This window comes from Callorhinus ursinus, unplaced genomic scaffold (genome assembly GCF_003265705.2).
Source record: "Callorhinus ursinus isolate GAN/ISIS: 27379988/994484 unplaced genomic scaffold, GSC_fseal_2.0 scaffold24, whole genome shotgun sequence".
Taxonomy (NCBI): domain Eukaryota; kingdom Metazoa; phylum Chordata; class Mammalia; order Carnivora; family Otariidae; genus Callorhinus; species Callorhinus ursinus.
In genome coordinates, this window is record NW_027397086.1 from 2760552 (window position 1) to 2777159 (window position 16608).

The following is a 16608-nucleotide window of genomic DNA, read 5'->3' on the forward strand; positions in this document are numbered from 1 at the left end:
GGAGACCAGATGGGATGGGGCCACACGCCATTGTCCAAACTTTGGCTTTTACTCTGCGCGAGATGGGAGCCACTGCAGTTTGGAGCCAAGGACAAGCATGATTTGACTGATGTTTTGTTTAAGCAAAGAAGGAAACTCCTAAACTCCCAGGCCCCGGGTGAGTCAGAGGTTGGGACCTTGCTGCCTCCAGAACACAGGCTCCCCACCCCCCTACCTCCACTCAGGAAATGGGAAGAGTTGTGTGCAGCTTCAGGCCACTGCAGTCCAGGGGCTCAGTCCTACAGCCGACCTGGGTCTTTCGAGTGGGATCGCAATATAAACTCCCAGGGAAGGTCTCTGATTGGCTCTGCTTGGACCAATCACAGTGGCCCAATGCCAGGGACATTGTGATTGGCTTCCCTGGATCACGTGGCCACCCCATCCCAAGAAGAGGTGTTCTCGGATTGGCTGGGCCGCCCGCCTGATGGGCAGTCGGGGTTCAGTTCCTGAAAGGAAAGTTGCGATTTCCCAGAAGAAGGTAGGAGGGAGAGGTGAGCTGGCCGACAAAACAGCCCTTCCATTGAGTTGCTCATCCTGGACGCCTCAGGGGGTCCGGCCTGTGGGGGGGCGCCCCCCCCCTCAGCGCGCACTGATCTGCGTTCGCACCGCACCCCTTCCGCAGACCACAGACCGCCTTTCACAAACCCCGCTGGTCCCCGGTGAGGAGAAGTGGCAGATGCCGCTCTGATGACTGCAATGCGGATCTGACTTCAAAAGGTCACTTGAGCCACAGAAACTTTCTTTTATCACTGCATTTCCCCATCCCCGGCTGGAGAAAGCCCCAGCAACACTTCCCGAGGTCAGGAACCAGTGGCCGAGGTGGGGCCACTTCCTCCTCTCTCGTAAGCTTCTCTGAAGTCACAGACAATTAAACAGCCCCCAGGGCTGGGTCTCTGATCCTCAGGAAATGCCGAGGAGGGTGAGCTGGAAGAAGCCACTTGGCGGCTCACACAGTGGGGCTCGGAGTTGTACACTGTGACCAGAGAACATCACAGCGAATTTTTATATCTATATTCACCTGCATGACCACCACCAAGGGGTGATAGAAATATTTCTTAAAAAAAAAAAAAAGATTTTCTTTATTTATTTGATGGAGAGAGACACAGTGAGAGCAGGAACACAAGCAGGGGGCGTGGGAGAGGGAGAAGCAGGCTTCCCGCTGAGCAGGGAGCCTGATTCGGGGCTTGATCCCAGGACCCTGGGATCATGACCTGAGCCAAAGGCAGACGCTTAACGACTGAGCCACCCAGGCGCCCCGATAGAAACATTTCTGGTACCCGGGAGGCCTCCTCCTGGGAGGCCCCGGGGGTTCTCTCCCCTTCACTGCTATATTTCCCCTAAGCCTCAGGGCCAGGCCCAGGTGAGCACCCCCATCCCCACCCAGTGCTTTGCACACACCGTCTCCAGTCGGCCCACCCACTGCAAGGCAGGGGCACTTCTCTTACAGGCAAAGAACGTCACCGGAGCTCAGAGAGAAGTATCACCACCACCAAGAGCACCGAAGACAACAGCGGCAGCTTCCACTGGCTGCAGGAGGCTTTAGGGAAATTCTTGGCCAGAGATCAGAAAAGGGCTTGTCCCCCCTGCTAGGTCCTGGCTTAGCTGGTTCATTTCAGCAGACGATGAGGAAGAGATTCCTACCATGAAGTCATGCACGTCACTCCGAAGGGCTTCCCCACAAAGTCCCTCTTATTTTTGGCTCCAGGTAAGGGTGGATAATAATCCACTCTGCCCATGCTGGTTTTCCTGGCCTCTGCGGCCAGGAAGGAAACCACGAGGTTTCCATCGTGTTTCAGACGACCAAGCAGGGCAGAGCACACTGCCTAGTCCCAGGAAGGGTGGACGCCCAGGGCCCCTTCTTGGACTGCGTCTGGTCCACAAATCTGGGGATGGTGCAGCCACCAGACCCCAACCCCCACAACTGAACTTTTTGACAGGGTTTCCCCAACCCAAGGGCAAGACAGACAGGCATCCTCTGTTCCCAGAGATGTCAGCAAGGCGCAAGTTTGCATGATTCCTTCAAACATACAGGCAGAGATAAAACATAATTCAGGACATCCCATACTTTCTATGTCCTGTCCCTGATCGTGACCTATCTTTTATCTTGTGGGGCTGGTGGCCCCATGTTCCAGAAACATGGGTGTAGGTTTACAAGCACATCTTTTGTCCAGATAATGGAAGGCTTGGCTCATAGCAAATGGACAAGCAATTCTCCCCCACCCCACTCCCCACCCCCGACCCACCACCGCAGCAGCAAGGACGGGGGTTTCCAAAAGCCTCCCTCTTGGCAACCCAAACACTATCCCCATTTTGAGGAGGAGGAAACTGAGCCTCAAAGGCTCATACAGATGAGTGCTTAATAATTAGACATGACTTCCTTCAGTTCTCTCAACTGCTGTGCGAGTGACTATCAGCTGTGTGTTACAGCTGAAGAAAAGTGTTCAGAGAAGGAACCTGCTTGCCCAAGGCCACACAGCTGCCGGCGCCAAGGGCTGGCTCTGGGATTCAACATCATCTGAGTCTGGCTCCAGAGCACGTGGCCAGGGTCTCTGCCCCCCTGGCCAGTCCTTCCCTTGGTCTCTGCTGCTTTGGGACTGGCCCAGACTGATAGTGCTGTCCCTCTGGATAGGCCCAAGGGTGCAGAAGACACGGAAGACCGATTTTTCCCTCCTGCCCTCCACCCTAAGGCACCTCCTAGCAAAGTAAGCAATGCTGGCGAAACAAAAGGGACAAGATTTCATACCCTTGCAGAGATCCTGCCCCAAACTTGAGAAAGGGGGGGGGGGCAGGCACAGCAAGGTGAGGACCTTGTAGCAAGAGATTCAAAGAATCTGAGGGCACCAACTATTGATGTTTTTTTGTTGAAGAGCCAATGGATCTTTTGGGAAGTTCTTGTAAATAATAAAACCATTTGCCTGGGAGTCTCCCAGAAAAGCACAGGCATTCTTCATTTCGTTGTGCTTTGCTTTATTGCACTTTGCAGATACTGTGGGTTTTTTGGTTTTGTTTTGTTTTGTCTTTTAACAAATTAAAGGTTTGTGGCAACCCTTTGTTGAGCAAGTCTGTCGGCCCCATTTTTCCAACAGCGTTTGCTCACTTTGGGTCTCTGTGTCACATTTTGGTAATTCTCATGATATTTCAAACCTTTTCATTATTATATTTGTTATGCTGCTCTGTGATCAGTGAGGTTGACTCAGTGAAAGCTAGGATGATGGTTTACATTTTGTAGCAATAAAGTATTTTTTAATTAAGGTACGTACCCTCCTTTTTAGACATAAAGATCTTCCACACTTACTACAGTATAGTGTAAGCATAACTCTGATGTGCACCGGGAAACGAAAAAAATTCATATGAGTCGCTTTATTGCAAAACTCGCTTTATTGCAGTGGTTGGGAACCGAACCTGCAATATCTCCAAGGTCTGCCTGCCCAGAGATGCTACGGAACAAAATAGAAGGGTGTTCTCTAGTTTCCTGTGCTCGCTGTAACCAATCACCCCACATTTCATGGCTTAAAACAACACCAAGTTATTATTTTAGAGTTCTGGAAACCAGCAGTCCAAAACCAATGTCAGTGGGCGAAAAGTCAAGGCTGGTTCCTTCTGGAAGCTTTAGGGGAGAATTTGTTTCCTGGTCCTTTCCAGCTTCTAGAGGTCACCTGCATCCTTTGGGTCATGGCCCTCCTCTCCTTCATCTTCGAAGCCAGCAATATAACATCTCCTCTCCTCTCCTCTCCTGTCTTAGGAGGACCCTTGTGACCGAACTGGATTCACCCAGATAATCTAGGATGATCTCTCCTAGGATCTCTCAAGATCCCAACTTAATCCCATCTGCAAAGTCCCTTTTGTCAGGTATGGTAACATAATCCCAGGTCCTGGGGATTGGGGAGTGGACATCTTTGGGGGGCCAGGATTCAACCTACTACAAAAAAGCAAAGTCACATCAAGGGAGGTATGGCTGTGGTTCAAATGTCCAGGCTGAGAGTGGGGGCAGATGGCTCAGTTCTCATGCCCACCACCTGCCCTGACCCTCTGGGAAATGGGCATAAATCAGCAGTATCTGCCACCTGTGGAGGTCCTGCCAGGCGCCCAGCTTTGTCACACCCCCCAGAAGGCAGGCACTGCCATACGCCCCCATTTTACAGATGAGGAAACAGATTAGAACGTGTTTAAGGATTTGCCCGGGAGGAGCGTCTGGGGCCGGAGGCTGGGCCGGGGACACCCCTCAGCCCTCTGCTTCTCCCGGCATCTGGGGGCAGAAGCTGCCTCTGCAGCTGGGAGTGGGCGGGTGCTGAACGCAGACAGGCCTCCTGCCGGCTCTCCCCGCCTCCTCAGCTCCCGCCCCGGAGACACAGCCACACACCCGCTCTGCCCGTCTTCCCCAGAGCTCCCGCGGCCCACCGAGATGCCTCCCCCCGCCCTGGCGTTGGTGAGTGGCCAGGCGCTCCCAGCTTTCCTGCTCTGTGGCACACTGCTGGTCATCAAGATGTACGTGGTGGCTGTCATCACGGGCCAAGTGAGACTTCGGAAGAAGGTATGCTGCCCAGGACCCCCCCGCACCCCCACGTGACCCCCACATCCTCACCTGCGCTCTCTCTCGCTGCCCTGCCTGGGAGGGCATGGGGCTGGGAAACTTGGCCAAGGTGTTTTCAGGGCCAGAGTGTGAGGCACCGGGGGACCTGGGGGCCTCTCCCAGTCCTTTGGGATGGCAGGGCCTCCACCTTCTTGTCCTCGGTTTTAAGAGCATTTGCTCACTTTCTGGGCCACCAGGTGGGGTTCTGGCTGTGAGTGCTACTGCGTCCGCTGGTGTCTCAGAGAGAAGCAGGTCCCGGAGGGTGGAGCGACACAGCATAAAGCCTCCATCAGACCTGGCGCCCTCCCAGCACAGGAGATCTGATATTTGGGTATCTGGGTGGAGTGAGAACTAGCGACACAGGAGTCCGAGAAACCCTTAAGTGGAAATTCCCAACTCATTGGCAAGGGCACTTACAAAGCTGCTGCAGCCTCCAGGGGCTGGGTCTCAGCCCGGCTTCATTGGAATTTTCTTTCTTTTTTAAAGGTTTTATCTATTTATCTATTTATCTGAGGGGGGAGGGGGGGAGAGAGAGAGAGAGAGAGAGAGAGAGAACGAGTGGTGGGGAGGGGCAGTGGGAGAGGGAGAAGCAGACTGCCCGCTGAGCAGGGAGCCAGCCCAGGGCTGATCCCAGGACCCTGAGATCACCACCCGAGCCAAAGTCAGCCGCTCAGCCGACTGAGCCACCCAGGTGCCCCTCCATTGGAATTTTCAAGGAGGAATTTCCCCCACTAATCCAAGTCGCAGAGCCAAAACAACAATACAGAGGCTGAGATTTGAGCGCGGGTGAGCCGGTGGGCGGGACAACCCATTCAGAACAGCTCCGCATTATCGGGCCAAGCTGGCCGGCTGTCCTGTTACTCAGTAGAGGAATCATTTCCAGAAACTGTGCCCCTTTGTCCCCCTTTGTCCAGTTCAAAAGCAAGGCAAGGCTAGCTCTGGCATCGCGGGGTGGGGAGGTGGACACCGGGGGCTCCGGGATCTTGCTGGGGAGTCAGACTCAGCCCCTGGCGCAGGTGCGAGCCGGGTTGAAGGCAGAGCGGCTCCAGAGGCACAGGCACACGGACGGTCCCTGCCTTCCCCCTGTCTTGGTCCATCCTGGATGGGGATACAGGCACCCAGTGGGGACCGCTGCTTGCACCCATGGAGTCCCTCCGTGGAGCTGAACGTTTAATCCCCAAATTGACTCTGGGGGAGGAGGTGGGAACTCCTCCTTGTTTTCCAGGTGAGGAGACATTCATTACCTGTGAAGGCCACGTAGCTGGGGTTGAACCAGGGGTGGGGGGCAGGGTGTCTGCTCCACAACCTGCCCTGGGGGGACAGAGTTCTCAACAGCTGGGTGGAGGCTCCCGGAGCGTCCCTTTTAATGTGACTTCAGGGATAGAAAGAGATAAACCTGAGAGTTCCTTTCTCCCTGCTCGGTGGGGAGGAGCCGAGAAAGCAAGCTTCCCTTGGGCTGTCCCCAGAGGCGCCTTACTACATCTGGGAGCTTCCCTCCGGTGTCTGCTTTGGTATTCTGTCAACCAGGAAAAGAGCCCAGGAGCCACACCTTGGGAAGGGGATGGATGTGGGCCCCTGGCTCCTCCACCCACCAGCTTTGGACGTGGGGCAAGTCTGGGAGCTCAGTTTCCTCATCTGTAAACGGGGGATAGGGTAGTGCCAGAAGAATGCAGTACCAGGCGCAGGACGTTTCACCAATGTTAGTTCTCGTTACCTTACTAACAGTTGAGGGCAGAAACCACACTCATTCGTGGGAAAGCATCCAGGGGCCTGTCTCCTGTCCCAGATGGAGGTAACACTCCCGCTTCTGACCCAGGGGCTCGTCCTTCTGCGCCTGCACAGCAGCTGGCTCTAATTCTGTCTTTAGGAGTGAGCAACCCCATGGACCCCGAACTCCAAGAACAGCTCCCCACAAGATGCTAGGAAGGGGTCCCTGGACCCTGTGCCGAGCCATCCGAATTGGTGATTCCATGACTGAAGGGCCCATGGAGAGGAATTCTGGGCGTGGGGGTCTGATCCTGACCACGGCAGGCCTCTGGCCTCGGCCGCCTTCCCTTCTCGGGTGGGGCAAGGGCAGCCCCAGCAGGCGGGCCGAAGCAGTGGCCGGGGGCAGAGGTCACCAGGGCTCATGAGTCAGACCCTTGTTGGATGAGCATGTTAGAAAGCCTGCTTCTGAGATCCAGGTTCACTGTGGGGTTGGTGGGGCTAGCTTGCAAGAGGCACGTGAGTGCGGGGCATGGACCTCCAGTTCTCCCCTTCACTCTTAAAAGTAGGAAATGAGCTCCCTTTGATCCGGAGTTCACAGAGGAGGGAGCTGAGGCTCAGGGAAGTTAAGAAACGTGCAACTAGGGGCACCTGAGTCTTGATTTTGGCTCAGGTCATGATCTCAGAGTGAGATCGAGCCCCACCTTGGGCTCCATGCTCATTGGGGAGTCTGCTTGGGATTCTCTCTCTCTCTCTCTCTCTCTCCCCCTCTGCTCCTTCCCCCACCCTCATGCACACACGCACACTCGTTCACTTTCTCTCAAATAAATAAATCTTTAAACAAAATGTGTAGCTAGTCAGTGCAGAACTGGGGTTCTCTGCCCTCGACTATCAAACCCTGTCATTGCTCTTAATTCAAAGTCCAAATTCTTAGAGTGCCTCCAGGACCCTTCATCTTGGGCCTCTGCCCCTTGTTGTCTCTACTCCAGCCACACTGAGTTTCTGTTTTTCAAACATGCCCATCTTCTGACCCCAGGGCCTTTGCACATGCTGTTCTGTATATCTTCAGTGCTATTTCTCCAACTCTCCCTTTGTCTGGTTAATGCTGTTTGTTGCATGCTTCAAACCTCAGCTTTAATGTCCCTGCCCCAAAGAAGCTTTCTCTGACCCCCAGACTTGGTCAGGTCTCCTATGACCATTCTCAAGGCCAACCTTGTCTCTTCTCTTTTTTAACCCTCACCATCTGGTCTCCCCTGGTTTATAGCCAATTCCCCGATCAGACTGTGAACTTCGCAAGAGCGGGGGCAGGAGGGCCTTTGCCTTAGTCTGTTCTGGCTGCTATAACAACATACCCTGGACTGGGGGGCTTATAAACGACAGATTGATTTCTCACAGTCCTGGGGTCTGGGAAGTCCCACAACCAAGGTGCCTGCAGATTCGGAGTCTGGCGAGGGCCCGCTTCTGGTTCACAGATGGCTGTCTTCTCATTCTGTCCTTGGCAAAAGGGGCAAGGGAGCTTTCTGGGGGCTCTCTTTAAAATGGGCATGAATCCCATTCTCGAGGGCTCCACCCCTATGACCTGATCCCCACGAATGCCATCACCTTGGAGTGTATCTTTCAACATATGAGTTGGCAGGGCACACAAATGTTCAGTCCGTAGCAGCCTTGCTCGTGGCGAGGGCCAGCGCTTGGCACACAACAGGAGCTCCAACGGTCATTCCCGGCGGATATATTCCAGGCTTTTGCCAACCCTGAGGACGCCCTGAGACATGGAGGCCTCCAGTACTGCCGGAGTGACCAGGATGTGGATCGCTGCCTCAGGCAAGTACTGTTGGGCCTCAACCTGGCCACGGTCTCCCCGACCAGGCCTGGCTCTGAGCAGCGGGACCTGGGGGATACCCAGAGGACCCAGGTCTTCTGCCTACCTGATCCCCTCAGACAGTTCTCATTTACTCATTGATCCAATACACGCCCATGACTCAGGATTCCAGAGTTGGAGAAGGCTGCCCAGTGAGAAGTCCGTCTCCCCTGGCCTCTGAGCTCCAGGCCCTACCCAGCTCCGCTGTCTGGGGGCGAACCCCATGTCTCTGCACCTTCCCAGCGACGCGTCCTGCACTGACAGACGCGTGCTTTTTCCTTTTTGCCCCAAAAAGGTCACCCTTCACACCCTGGTCCATTCACGGGGATTGCTAACCATCAGCTCACAGCGGGGTCTCGCCCACTGGCTCAGCGCTGTAGGATTTAGGCCATTCTCAGTTATGAACAGCACATCCAAAGCTCTCGCATTGCCTTCGCGTGTATGTGTGAGCAAAACGGCAGGATGCATTTGAGCGGGGTAAGGAATATTGCTGAATGGTGCACAAATGTCTTTTCATCACTGGTGTGGGAGAGGTCTCGCCTGCCCCTGCCACCTCCTAGCTTCCCCTTTGGAGGGGTATGCCGCTGAGGCAATGGGCGAGGATTTATGTCACGTTTTGGTTTTTCTTTTTTTTTTAATTTGGAGTGAAGTCGAACATCACTTTGTACGCCTAGCATCCCCCAGTCGATCAAAAACAATTTTCCTCATTATAAGTCAGAACTGCTGACCATTGCAGACAATTTGGGTCCTGTTGCAAACCCCCAGAGGGAAAAGAGAGACCTGTCCCGATTCTAATCCCTGCTGACATCTAACACAGTTTTCATCCAGCTCCTCTTTGTCAATGTTTTCCATAAAATTAGGTATGCATCGTATACCCAATTTGGGGTTGTGAGATTTTTTTTTTTTTCAGTTAACATTATTTGGTGAGCATTTTCCAGGTCAGTAAATGTTACTCAAGAAATGGGTCTTTAGAAACGGGTGTGTAAAATCCCATTGGAGACTCAGTGTTAATTTCACGTCACCAATCTGAATGGTCCATTTTTGGCAGTTTGCTCTAGTTCACACCAGCGGGCTGGAGAGTGAGGAGGCAGCATTTCCAGGAGAGAGGGTTGGTCAGCGGAGTTGGGAGGAGAAGTGGGAGGTTTGGGGAGGTGCAAAGGAGGGAGACGACGGGAGACAGACACTCCCAGAGCTGTCAGTGCATTCCTGTGCCTCACGGGCAGAGATGGGTGCAGAGATGGGTGGGACGCGGTGGTATGAATAATGGAGATTCTAGTGAAAGAGAGTGGGTTTTTTTTTTTCCTTTTAGTTGTCTTGGCCATTGAAAATAATTACATACTTGTGGTTTTAAAAAATTACAGAAATGTGTAAAGTAAATGTAGGAAGTAAAATTCTTTGCTATTCCACTTTTTTTTTTTTAATTAGAGAGAGAGAGAGAGAGAGAGAGACAGAGGACAAGCAGGGGGAGGAGCAGAGGGAGAGGGAGAAGCAGACTCCCCGCTGAGCAGGGAGCCTGATGACCCCGGGATCATGACCTGAGCCGAAGGCAGACGTCCAGCCGACTGAGCCACCCAGGCGCCCCTGTTCCACCCTTTCTAACGTAACGGACAGTGTGTAGTACTTCATATGAGGTCTGTCCATCCATCCACCCGACATGTAATGAGCACCTACTGTATGCAAGGCGTTGTGCTAAGCGCTGGTTGTACATTAGTGGACCAAAGCTTTACCCATGCACGCATCCATACTGGTGACCCATATCCCACCCTCCCCCTGGTGGGCTTGACTCTCCTAGGCAGTGGAGAAGGACCTGGGTAGTTGAGGCAGCAGGCTTCCACGAGGGGGTGTGCCTAGCTTCTCACAGGGCTCGGGGTTCTATGTAGCAAAGCTTACTTGTGACATTGGAGTGGTTACATAGCTTTCCAACACTTGGTTTCTTTTCGGTGGCTGTAACCAAGCCAGGGAGAGACAACAGACCCATGGTGCCAAGAGGTTTCCACCTACCCAATACGAGTTTTCCTTCTGATCAAAGTGACCCACTATCCTTAGTAGTGATGCCCAAATGGCTGGAATTCAATTCAGCACTTTTTGAGCACCTCTTACCAAATAATGTTTTATATCCACTCGGCAAGTGTTCGTTGGTGGGGGGAGCCTGCCGCGTAATGGTATTCACTGGGGACTTACCATGCCAGACCTGGGGGTTCCTGGTCCCCTGGGGCTCCCCCTCCCCCTCCTCCTGACTTCACATAACATCGTGGCACCTCGCAGGTGCAGAGCACCACACATCCGGTCATCCACTACCGGAGAACTGGCTGGAACCTGAGGGGGACAGGCCCTGGAAGCAAAAGTTAAGTTAAATATTAGACCAGAGTTTATGGTGCAGTCAGGTTCACCCTTCCGCACAAACAGGAAAGCCCTTAGGTCTTGGTTCTTGGGGGATAAATCTGCCTTGCAGATCAGCGATGCGCCAGAGTTGTAACAAGAGCCCAGCCCTGGGAGAAGTCAAGAACCAGGTTTCGGGGGAAACGCTGAAACCCGGCCACTTTCTTCAATGATAACTGTCCGAGTCTCCTGGTAATGTGTATTTGGGCCCAATCCTGAGTCTGTGTATACAAAACTGCAGGGAGGAAATATCTGAGTGGCCCCGAAGAAGGAAGACACTTGACCTACACTTTGGCAATGTTTCTATTTGGAGTGTGCAGCCCTAATCCCACTGAACCAGTGTGTCAGGAGATTGGTCCCCAAATCGCAGCCCTAGAAATCCCTTAGACGTCATCAATGCATTCATTCTACATTTTGTGGATGGGGCCCCGATGCCCAGGAGCAAGTTAGCCACACGTAGAACCACAGGCTCTTGCCCGGGGACGGGGGATGAGGGGGTTGAGGGGGGTGTTAGCTGGGAGGCTGGCAAAACCAAGAGGCTGAGAGGCTGGTGATGACCACGAGGCAACAAGGAAGCACCTCGGGGACAGCAGTGTTCCGAGCACGTTTGTAGACGCCAACCCCCTGGGCCCCCAGCAACTTCCCCAGCAGGTTGAAGGCAGAGCCGGCTCGCCCAGGCCCTCTGAGCCTGGCCTCTGCCGGAATGCGATTTTACTCCACAGTATACCTGCCTTTGAGGTTGAGCAACCGTGAGCCCTGCATTCATCGACATGGCCCGTGTGGGCAGCGGGGAGGGCCAGGGAAGAAGACAGACCACAGCTGTCCCTGCCAGGTGCCTTGGGGTACCCCCGGGGCTCCCTCTCCCTACCTGCCGGTGGCGCAACATCTGAAGGGGCGGAGGGGCGCCTGGTGCCACTGGAAGTCCCAGCAAGTCCAGTCTAGCAGCAGGGATTGGCTTAGGGTGACTTCTGTGTGAAAAAGTGGTTATTATCGGAATGACACGTTCTGCCCAAGCGTCTCTCTGGTACGTGACTCCTTCCATGTCTGTCAGTGCATATCCGTGCCCGAGGGAGGGGAAGGAGTGTTCTGGCCTCACCTTTGATTTCCTCACAGCTCCCTGCCCTTGGCACCACTTGTGGCTTTGTGCCCGCCCCCGCCCCCCCCCCCCCCCCCCCCGCTGTGGTTTTAGACCTGCCCAAGGGAGGCAGGAAGACGGCGGGGGCCCATGCTGGGGACTGAGAGTCAGAGCCTCAGGGCTTTCTTGGCCCCCAGCCACCTCTCCCCCCTCACTGGTGACCCTGGGGCCCTCTGACCCGTCACCCCGGGGCTGGAGCTAGGAGGTGGGCTCAGCCCCACTGCTTGGTTTTCTGGGGGACTGTGCAGAGCGGGGGGGCCCCCACCTGCTGTGAACCTTGCCCATCCTCCCCTCCTCCACCCTGCTCCCCCTCATCTGCTCTTTGGGGTTTGGCCGATGACTCTGTTAACAACTCTCCGAGACCTAACTCACGCGTCAGTGAATGCGTGCTTTTAAGAAAAATGTCTGAATGAATGGGTTTCGTCTGCTAGTGAGGCTTTTCTGGAAACTTTGTGAGATAAAAAGTGTGATGACGAAAATGTTCATCCAGGTGGGTCATCTGTGGTAGGCAGACCACATTCTGGGACACATGGACTTCATTTAAAGTAGGTTTTCAAAGGGTGTCCCTCCAATAGTGTATGGGGAGGTGTTGGGATACCAAGCCCCATTTCCATAGAGTAGAGCAGTCCCCTCCCTCTTTCGTACGTCACGAGCAAGCTAAGGGACTTGCTTGATGGGGTGATCGGGGAGCGGGAGCGGCCCCCTAGCCCCGTGAGACCTGCCCTGTGCAGACCTGCTTTCCCTGAGGCAGGCTCCCATGATGGAGATTTAGGAGAAAAGGAGGGCTCGTGTTCGCTCCAGGATGTGGGGACAGACGCCAACTGCTGTGTCCTGAGTTTGGCCTAAGGAAGATCCAGGCCCCCTGGCTCAGCGAGAACTTGTATCCACTCAGACCTAATTCCAGGCCCCATACCCCACCTCACGGGACCCCTCTCCTGCTCCCATCCTGCCTCGCTCCCTCGCACGCCACCACACTCCAGACACATGGGTCACTTAACTGTGCCTCAAACACCCCTAAGCTCATCCCCACCTTTGCACTTGCCAATCTTGCTCCCTGGAAAGCTCTTCCCCTGTAGGGGCGGCCTGTGGATGACCCTTGTCGTTCAGACTTTGGTGCAAATGTCTCCTCCCTGGTCTCCACCCCAGTCACAAGGCAGAGACCCCTGTGGCCCTGGGCTGCCGATGAAAGCCGCCTCCCTGCCCTGTGCAGCCAGCCCACCTGATTCCCTAAGCCCCAGGCCAGCCCTGGCCCTGGGCTCCTTGCAAGTGGGAGGGAAGAGGAGGACTGTGGTGGGGCCCCCCCACAGGAGCTGCTGGGCCTGGCCTCCTGGCACAGCATTGGTGAGACGCCTTCCACCTGGAAGGGCCTGGAGAAGGGGCTTTGGTTCCAGCCAAGTCCTCATGCCTCAGCCTCAACACATGTGGCTTGGCCTTGGGGGAGGTCACAGCGCCAGTGCTGGGGTCTTGTTTATTCTTCAAACATGCCATCAGTCGCTGGCTCAGCCTCTCAATTTACGGGACTTGACCTTCCCACCTCTCCCCAAGGAAGCTGCCCATTAGCAGGAGTCATGGAAAATGTGAACCAACTCTTAGCAGAAGTGGATGAGTTTTCTTTCTTGGTCATTTATTTATGGTGGGGATTGTACACAGCCCTTCCACCCCTCCCCCCTGCCCCCTGCACCACCACACGTACTCACACACTTGGTCATTTTAAACAAAACACAACAAAAAGGAAGCAGGGTAGCATGGATGAAATGAAGCACTTCACCGGTGCCCAGCCATGGGTCGGCTCCAGTGAGCGGATGCAGCTCTGTTGTTACGATCCTGAAAAGGGAAGGAGGGTTTGCTGGGTAATTTAGGGACAGAATAAGACAGGCAAGGGTTTCGGACCCATGCTCTTAGGCCCTAGCCCATGCCACTCAGGAGGGCCCAGGCACCTGCATTCAGAAGGAGGGTGGCCTCAGAGAAGCCTGCCCTGGTGGTAAAGGGCACGGGTTCGAGTCCGACCTAGGCCCCACCCCGGCTCTCAACCCCTCAGAGCCTCACTTTTCCTACCTGGCGTCCAAGGCCAGAGGGGGAGAGGGTGGGGCGTGCGGCCGGGGCCCAGTCCTGGAGAGCGCTAGGGCTTGGTGAGAACCCCCGGCCGGCTGCCTGTGGCGGCGGCTAGCCCATACGATGGGGGGCCTCCTCTCCTCAGCTGCTGACAGGTGCCAGCTTGGACCTGCTGCCTCTCCTGCCTCTGTGGTGTTTCTTTGTCCTGGCCGTGAATGGACTTGAGTCTGGCACCCTGAGACAGCCCCCCCAGTGGTGGGGGGCCTTTCAAAGGGCAGGGGCCCCAGCCTCCACCACATGGTCAATGCTGACCCCTGGCTGACTGCCCGCCCTTGTCTTCCCAGAGCTCACCGGAATGACATGGAGACCATCTACCCCTTTCTGTTCCTGGGCTTCGTTTACTCCGTCCTGGGGCCTGACCCCTTCATCGCCCGGATGCACTTCCTTGTCTTCTTCTTGGGCCGCATGGTGCACACCGTGGCCTACCTGGGGAAGCTGCGGGCGCCTACCCGCTCCCTGGCCTACACTGCAGCCCAGCTCCCCTGCGCCTCCATGGCCCTGCAGATCGTCTGGGAAGCAGCCTGCCACCTGTGACCTGACGCCTCCTCAGCCACCAGACCACTGGCCACGAGCCTCGGTGACTGTACCTGGGGGACTGGGCGTCCCTTTGAGATTGTGATAGGCCCTAGGGGCCTGGCTTCTTGGCAACCGGCTGAACATGGGATTCTGGGCATCGTGGGCCTGTGTTATGTTTGCATAAGCTTGTCCACACACGTGTGTGTGTGCCCCTTGGATTTCTGGGGGAAGTGGCTAATTGGACCATGTAGAGATGTCAAGATTGATAAAAAATCCTTCCACTCAAATACCAGAGCATTAAAAACCACATTCCTTCTTCGTCGCCAAGAGTGATGGGAGACTCAGTCCAGGTTCCTAAACCAAACAACCTTCCAGATCCAGGGCTATAATAAATGCAGATTTCTTAGACCCACCCCAGAGAGTCTGGTTCAGCTAGTTCGGGGGGGAGGGGGGGCCTGGGCATCTGCTTTTGTAAAAAGCTCCCCCGTGCCCCATTGATGGCCAGGACTGGGAATCCCTGCCAGTTCCCTCTAGAAGCAGGGCCCAGGATAGGTTAGGGTTGATTTTGCAATTCAGCGAGGTTGGGGTTGGGGTGGGATTATGTTCCTTTGTGTCCGGTCGACACTCCTGGGCTCAGTCCTCATTCCTTTACTGGGTAGTCTTCTCCTAAGTGCAGGTGCCAATAGGAGGGGCCCCCAGGACAGTTCGCTTCTCTTCCTGGGAAGTTAGTCCCTCCTAAGGGCTGTCAAGCAAGGACAGTGGGGCTTGAAGGACCAACCACTAAAAGGAACTTTCTGGCTCCTTCAGTATCTGCAAGGTTTGAAAACCACGAATGTGCATCCCAATGAGGAGTCTGCGTGTGTGTGTCTCCTAGACCCTTGTTCTGAGATATGTGTGGTTTTCATCATTAAGTGGAGTGTCTGTCCAGCTTGGCCCACCACCCTGAGACATCTTGGCTGCCCATTCCTGGGGTCCACCCCCCACAACCCAGGTCGGTCATTTTGGCTGGACAGTTTTATTGGGGGGGGCGCAAAATGACAGGACATGGTCTCTGGCAAACACATAAACGCACCCCATCGGGGTGTTAAGCCTTGCAGCAAGCAAGCTGCTCAGACCCCCAGCCGCCGCCCCCCTCGGATGGGTAAGACGGTCTAACAACTCCGTTTTTACAGATGAGGACCTTGAGGCTCCGGGGGTCGGGGGGAGCACCTGAAGCGCAGGGCCAGCTCTGCATCCGGCCTGTCAGCTTCTGAAACCCTGCTCCCACCGCTGTCCCCTACTGCCTCGCTTCCCCTAACCACCACCCCTTCTCCCCAGGATCTGGGGAAGCCCCTGGGCACATCTCCCAATAGCCTGCAGCCCCTGAGCTTCTGCCCGCGGGGGCTGACGGACCTGCTGGGTGGGGGCCTCATGGGGGCTCAAGGGACTCCTGGCGTCACTAGAAATCCCCGGCTAGCCCCTGCCCCCCCGCGCTCCGTGCGCAGAGCTGGGAGTGGATAACACTGCCCCCTGGTGGCGAGATGAGCGTCTATTCTCAGGCGGCCGCTGAGCATCTGGAATGGAAAGGGCACCTACCAGGGATGGAGAGCCGGCTGTTTGCTCAGCCTTGGTTGGGCGCGGTACTGACCATCTTTTTTCACTTGATCCTTAAACCAGTCCCAGGAGGGAGACATTTCTGCTTGTTGAGGAGGGAAGCAAGGCTCAGAGAGGAGGAGTCACTTGCTCAAGGTCCCTGAGCTGGGATTTGGTTAAGGCCAGAGGAGCAGCCCCAGTATGTGTTTTTATATTGTAATATTTTCCCTCCTGGGGAAGGAGGGGCTGAGGGGGCACAGTGCCAGCGCGGACCCGGCGAGGAGCGCATCCGACGGGAACCTTGCGAACCCGGGGCCTGCGTGCAGGGGGTGGCCCCGTGCAGCCCCTGTGCCTTGTCCCAGCAGTCATCCCCTCTGTGGAAGCCCCTTGGAGGTGGTGCCGGCCCGGGGGCAGCAACCGTGTGTGGGGACGGCGGGACAACAGTGAACCCCAAGGGCCGGCACCTTAATGGGGGGAGATGGGCCAGTGCGGGGGGCTTCCAGGGGGAGGCAGCAACTCACCTGAGAATGGAGGTAAGACGGATTTGTTTTAGGGGGACTATCCAAGCTGAGGAAGTTGAGGGGCAAAGCTGAGCAGAGCTCAGTCTCCTGGGGTCTGGTGGCTGGAAAGTGGAGGGTGGAGGGGTATGGGAATGGAGGGAGGGGGAGGGGATGGAGAGGGGGGAGGGACGATCTGGGGATGGGGGAGATGGGAGGGGGAGGG

General features: G+C 55.5%; 1 protein-coding gene and 1 long non-coding RNA gene across 2 annotated transcripts; one reads left to right on the forward strand and one right to left on the reverse strand.

The window, feature by feature from the left end:
* The first annotated feature begins 4302 nt into the window (after positions 1–4302).
* Positions 4303–14635, forward strand: PTGES (prostaglandin E synthase). The gene is made up of 3 exons (XM_025888354.2): positions 4303–4570; positions 8052–8134; positions 14082–14635. The coding sequence occupies exons 1-3, from the start codon at positions 4442–4444 to the stop codon at positions 14329–14331; spliced, it is 462 nt and encodes a 153-aa protein (XP_025744139.1). The 5' UTR covers positions 4303–4441; the 3' UTR covers positions 14332–14635.
* On the reverse strand, positions 9601–12745 carry LOC141374944 (uncharacterized). The gene is made up of 2 exons (XR_012382160.1): positions 11419–12745; positions 9601–10503 (listed from the first exon to the last, which is right to left on the reverse strand). It is a non-coding gene; the product is annotated as an uncharacterized lncRNA (long non-coding RNA).
* Positions 14636–16608: the final 1973 nt, after the last annotated feature.

What these genes read in the sequence shown, in the direction of transcription:
- PTGES (XM_025888354.2), top strand. Translation starts at nt 4,442, where the DNA reads ATGCCTCCCCCCGCCCTGGCGTTGGTGAGTGGCCAGGCGCTCCCAGCT. An exon ending in AAGTGAGACTTCGGAAGAAG is followed by an intron (nt 4,571 to 8,051) that starts GTATGCTGCCCA and finishes GATATATTCCAG; the next exon opens with GCTTTTGCCAACCCTGAGGA. An exon ending in GATGTGGATCGCTGCCTCAG is followed by an intron (nt 8,135 to 14,081) that starts GCAAGTACTGTT and finishes TTGTCTTCCCAG; the next exon opens with AGCTCACCGGAATGACATGG.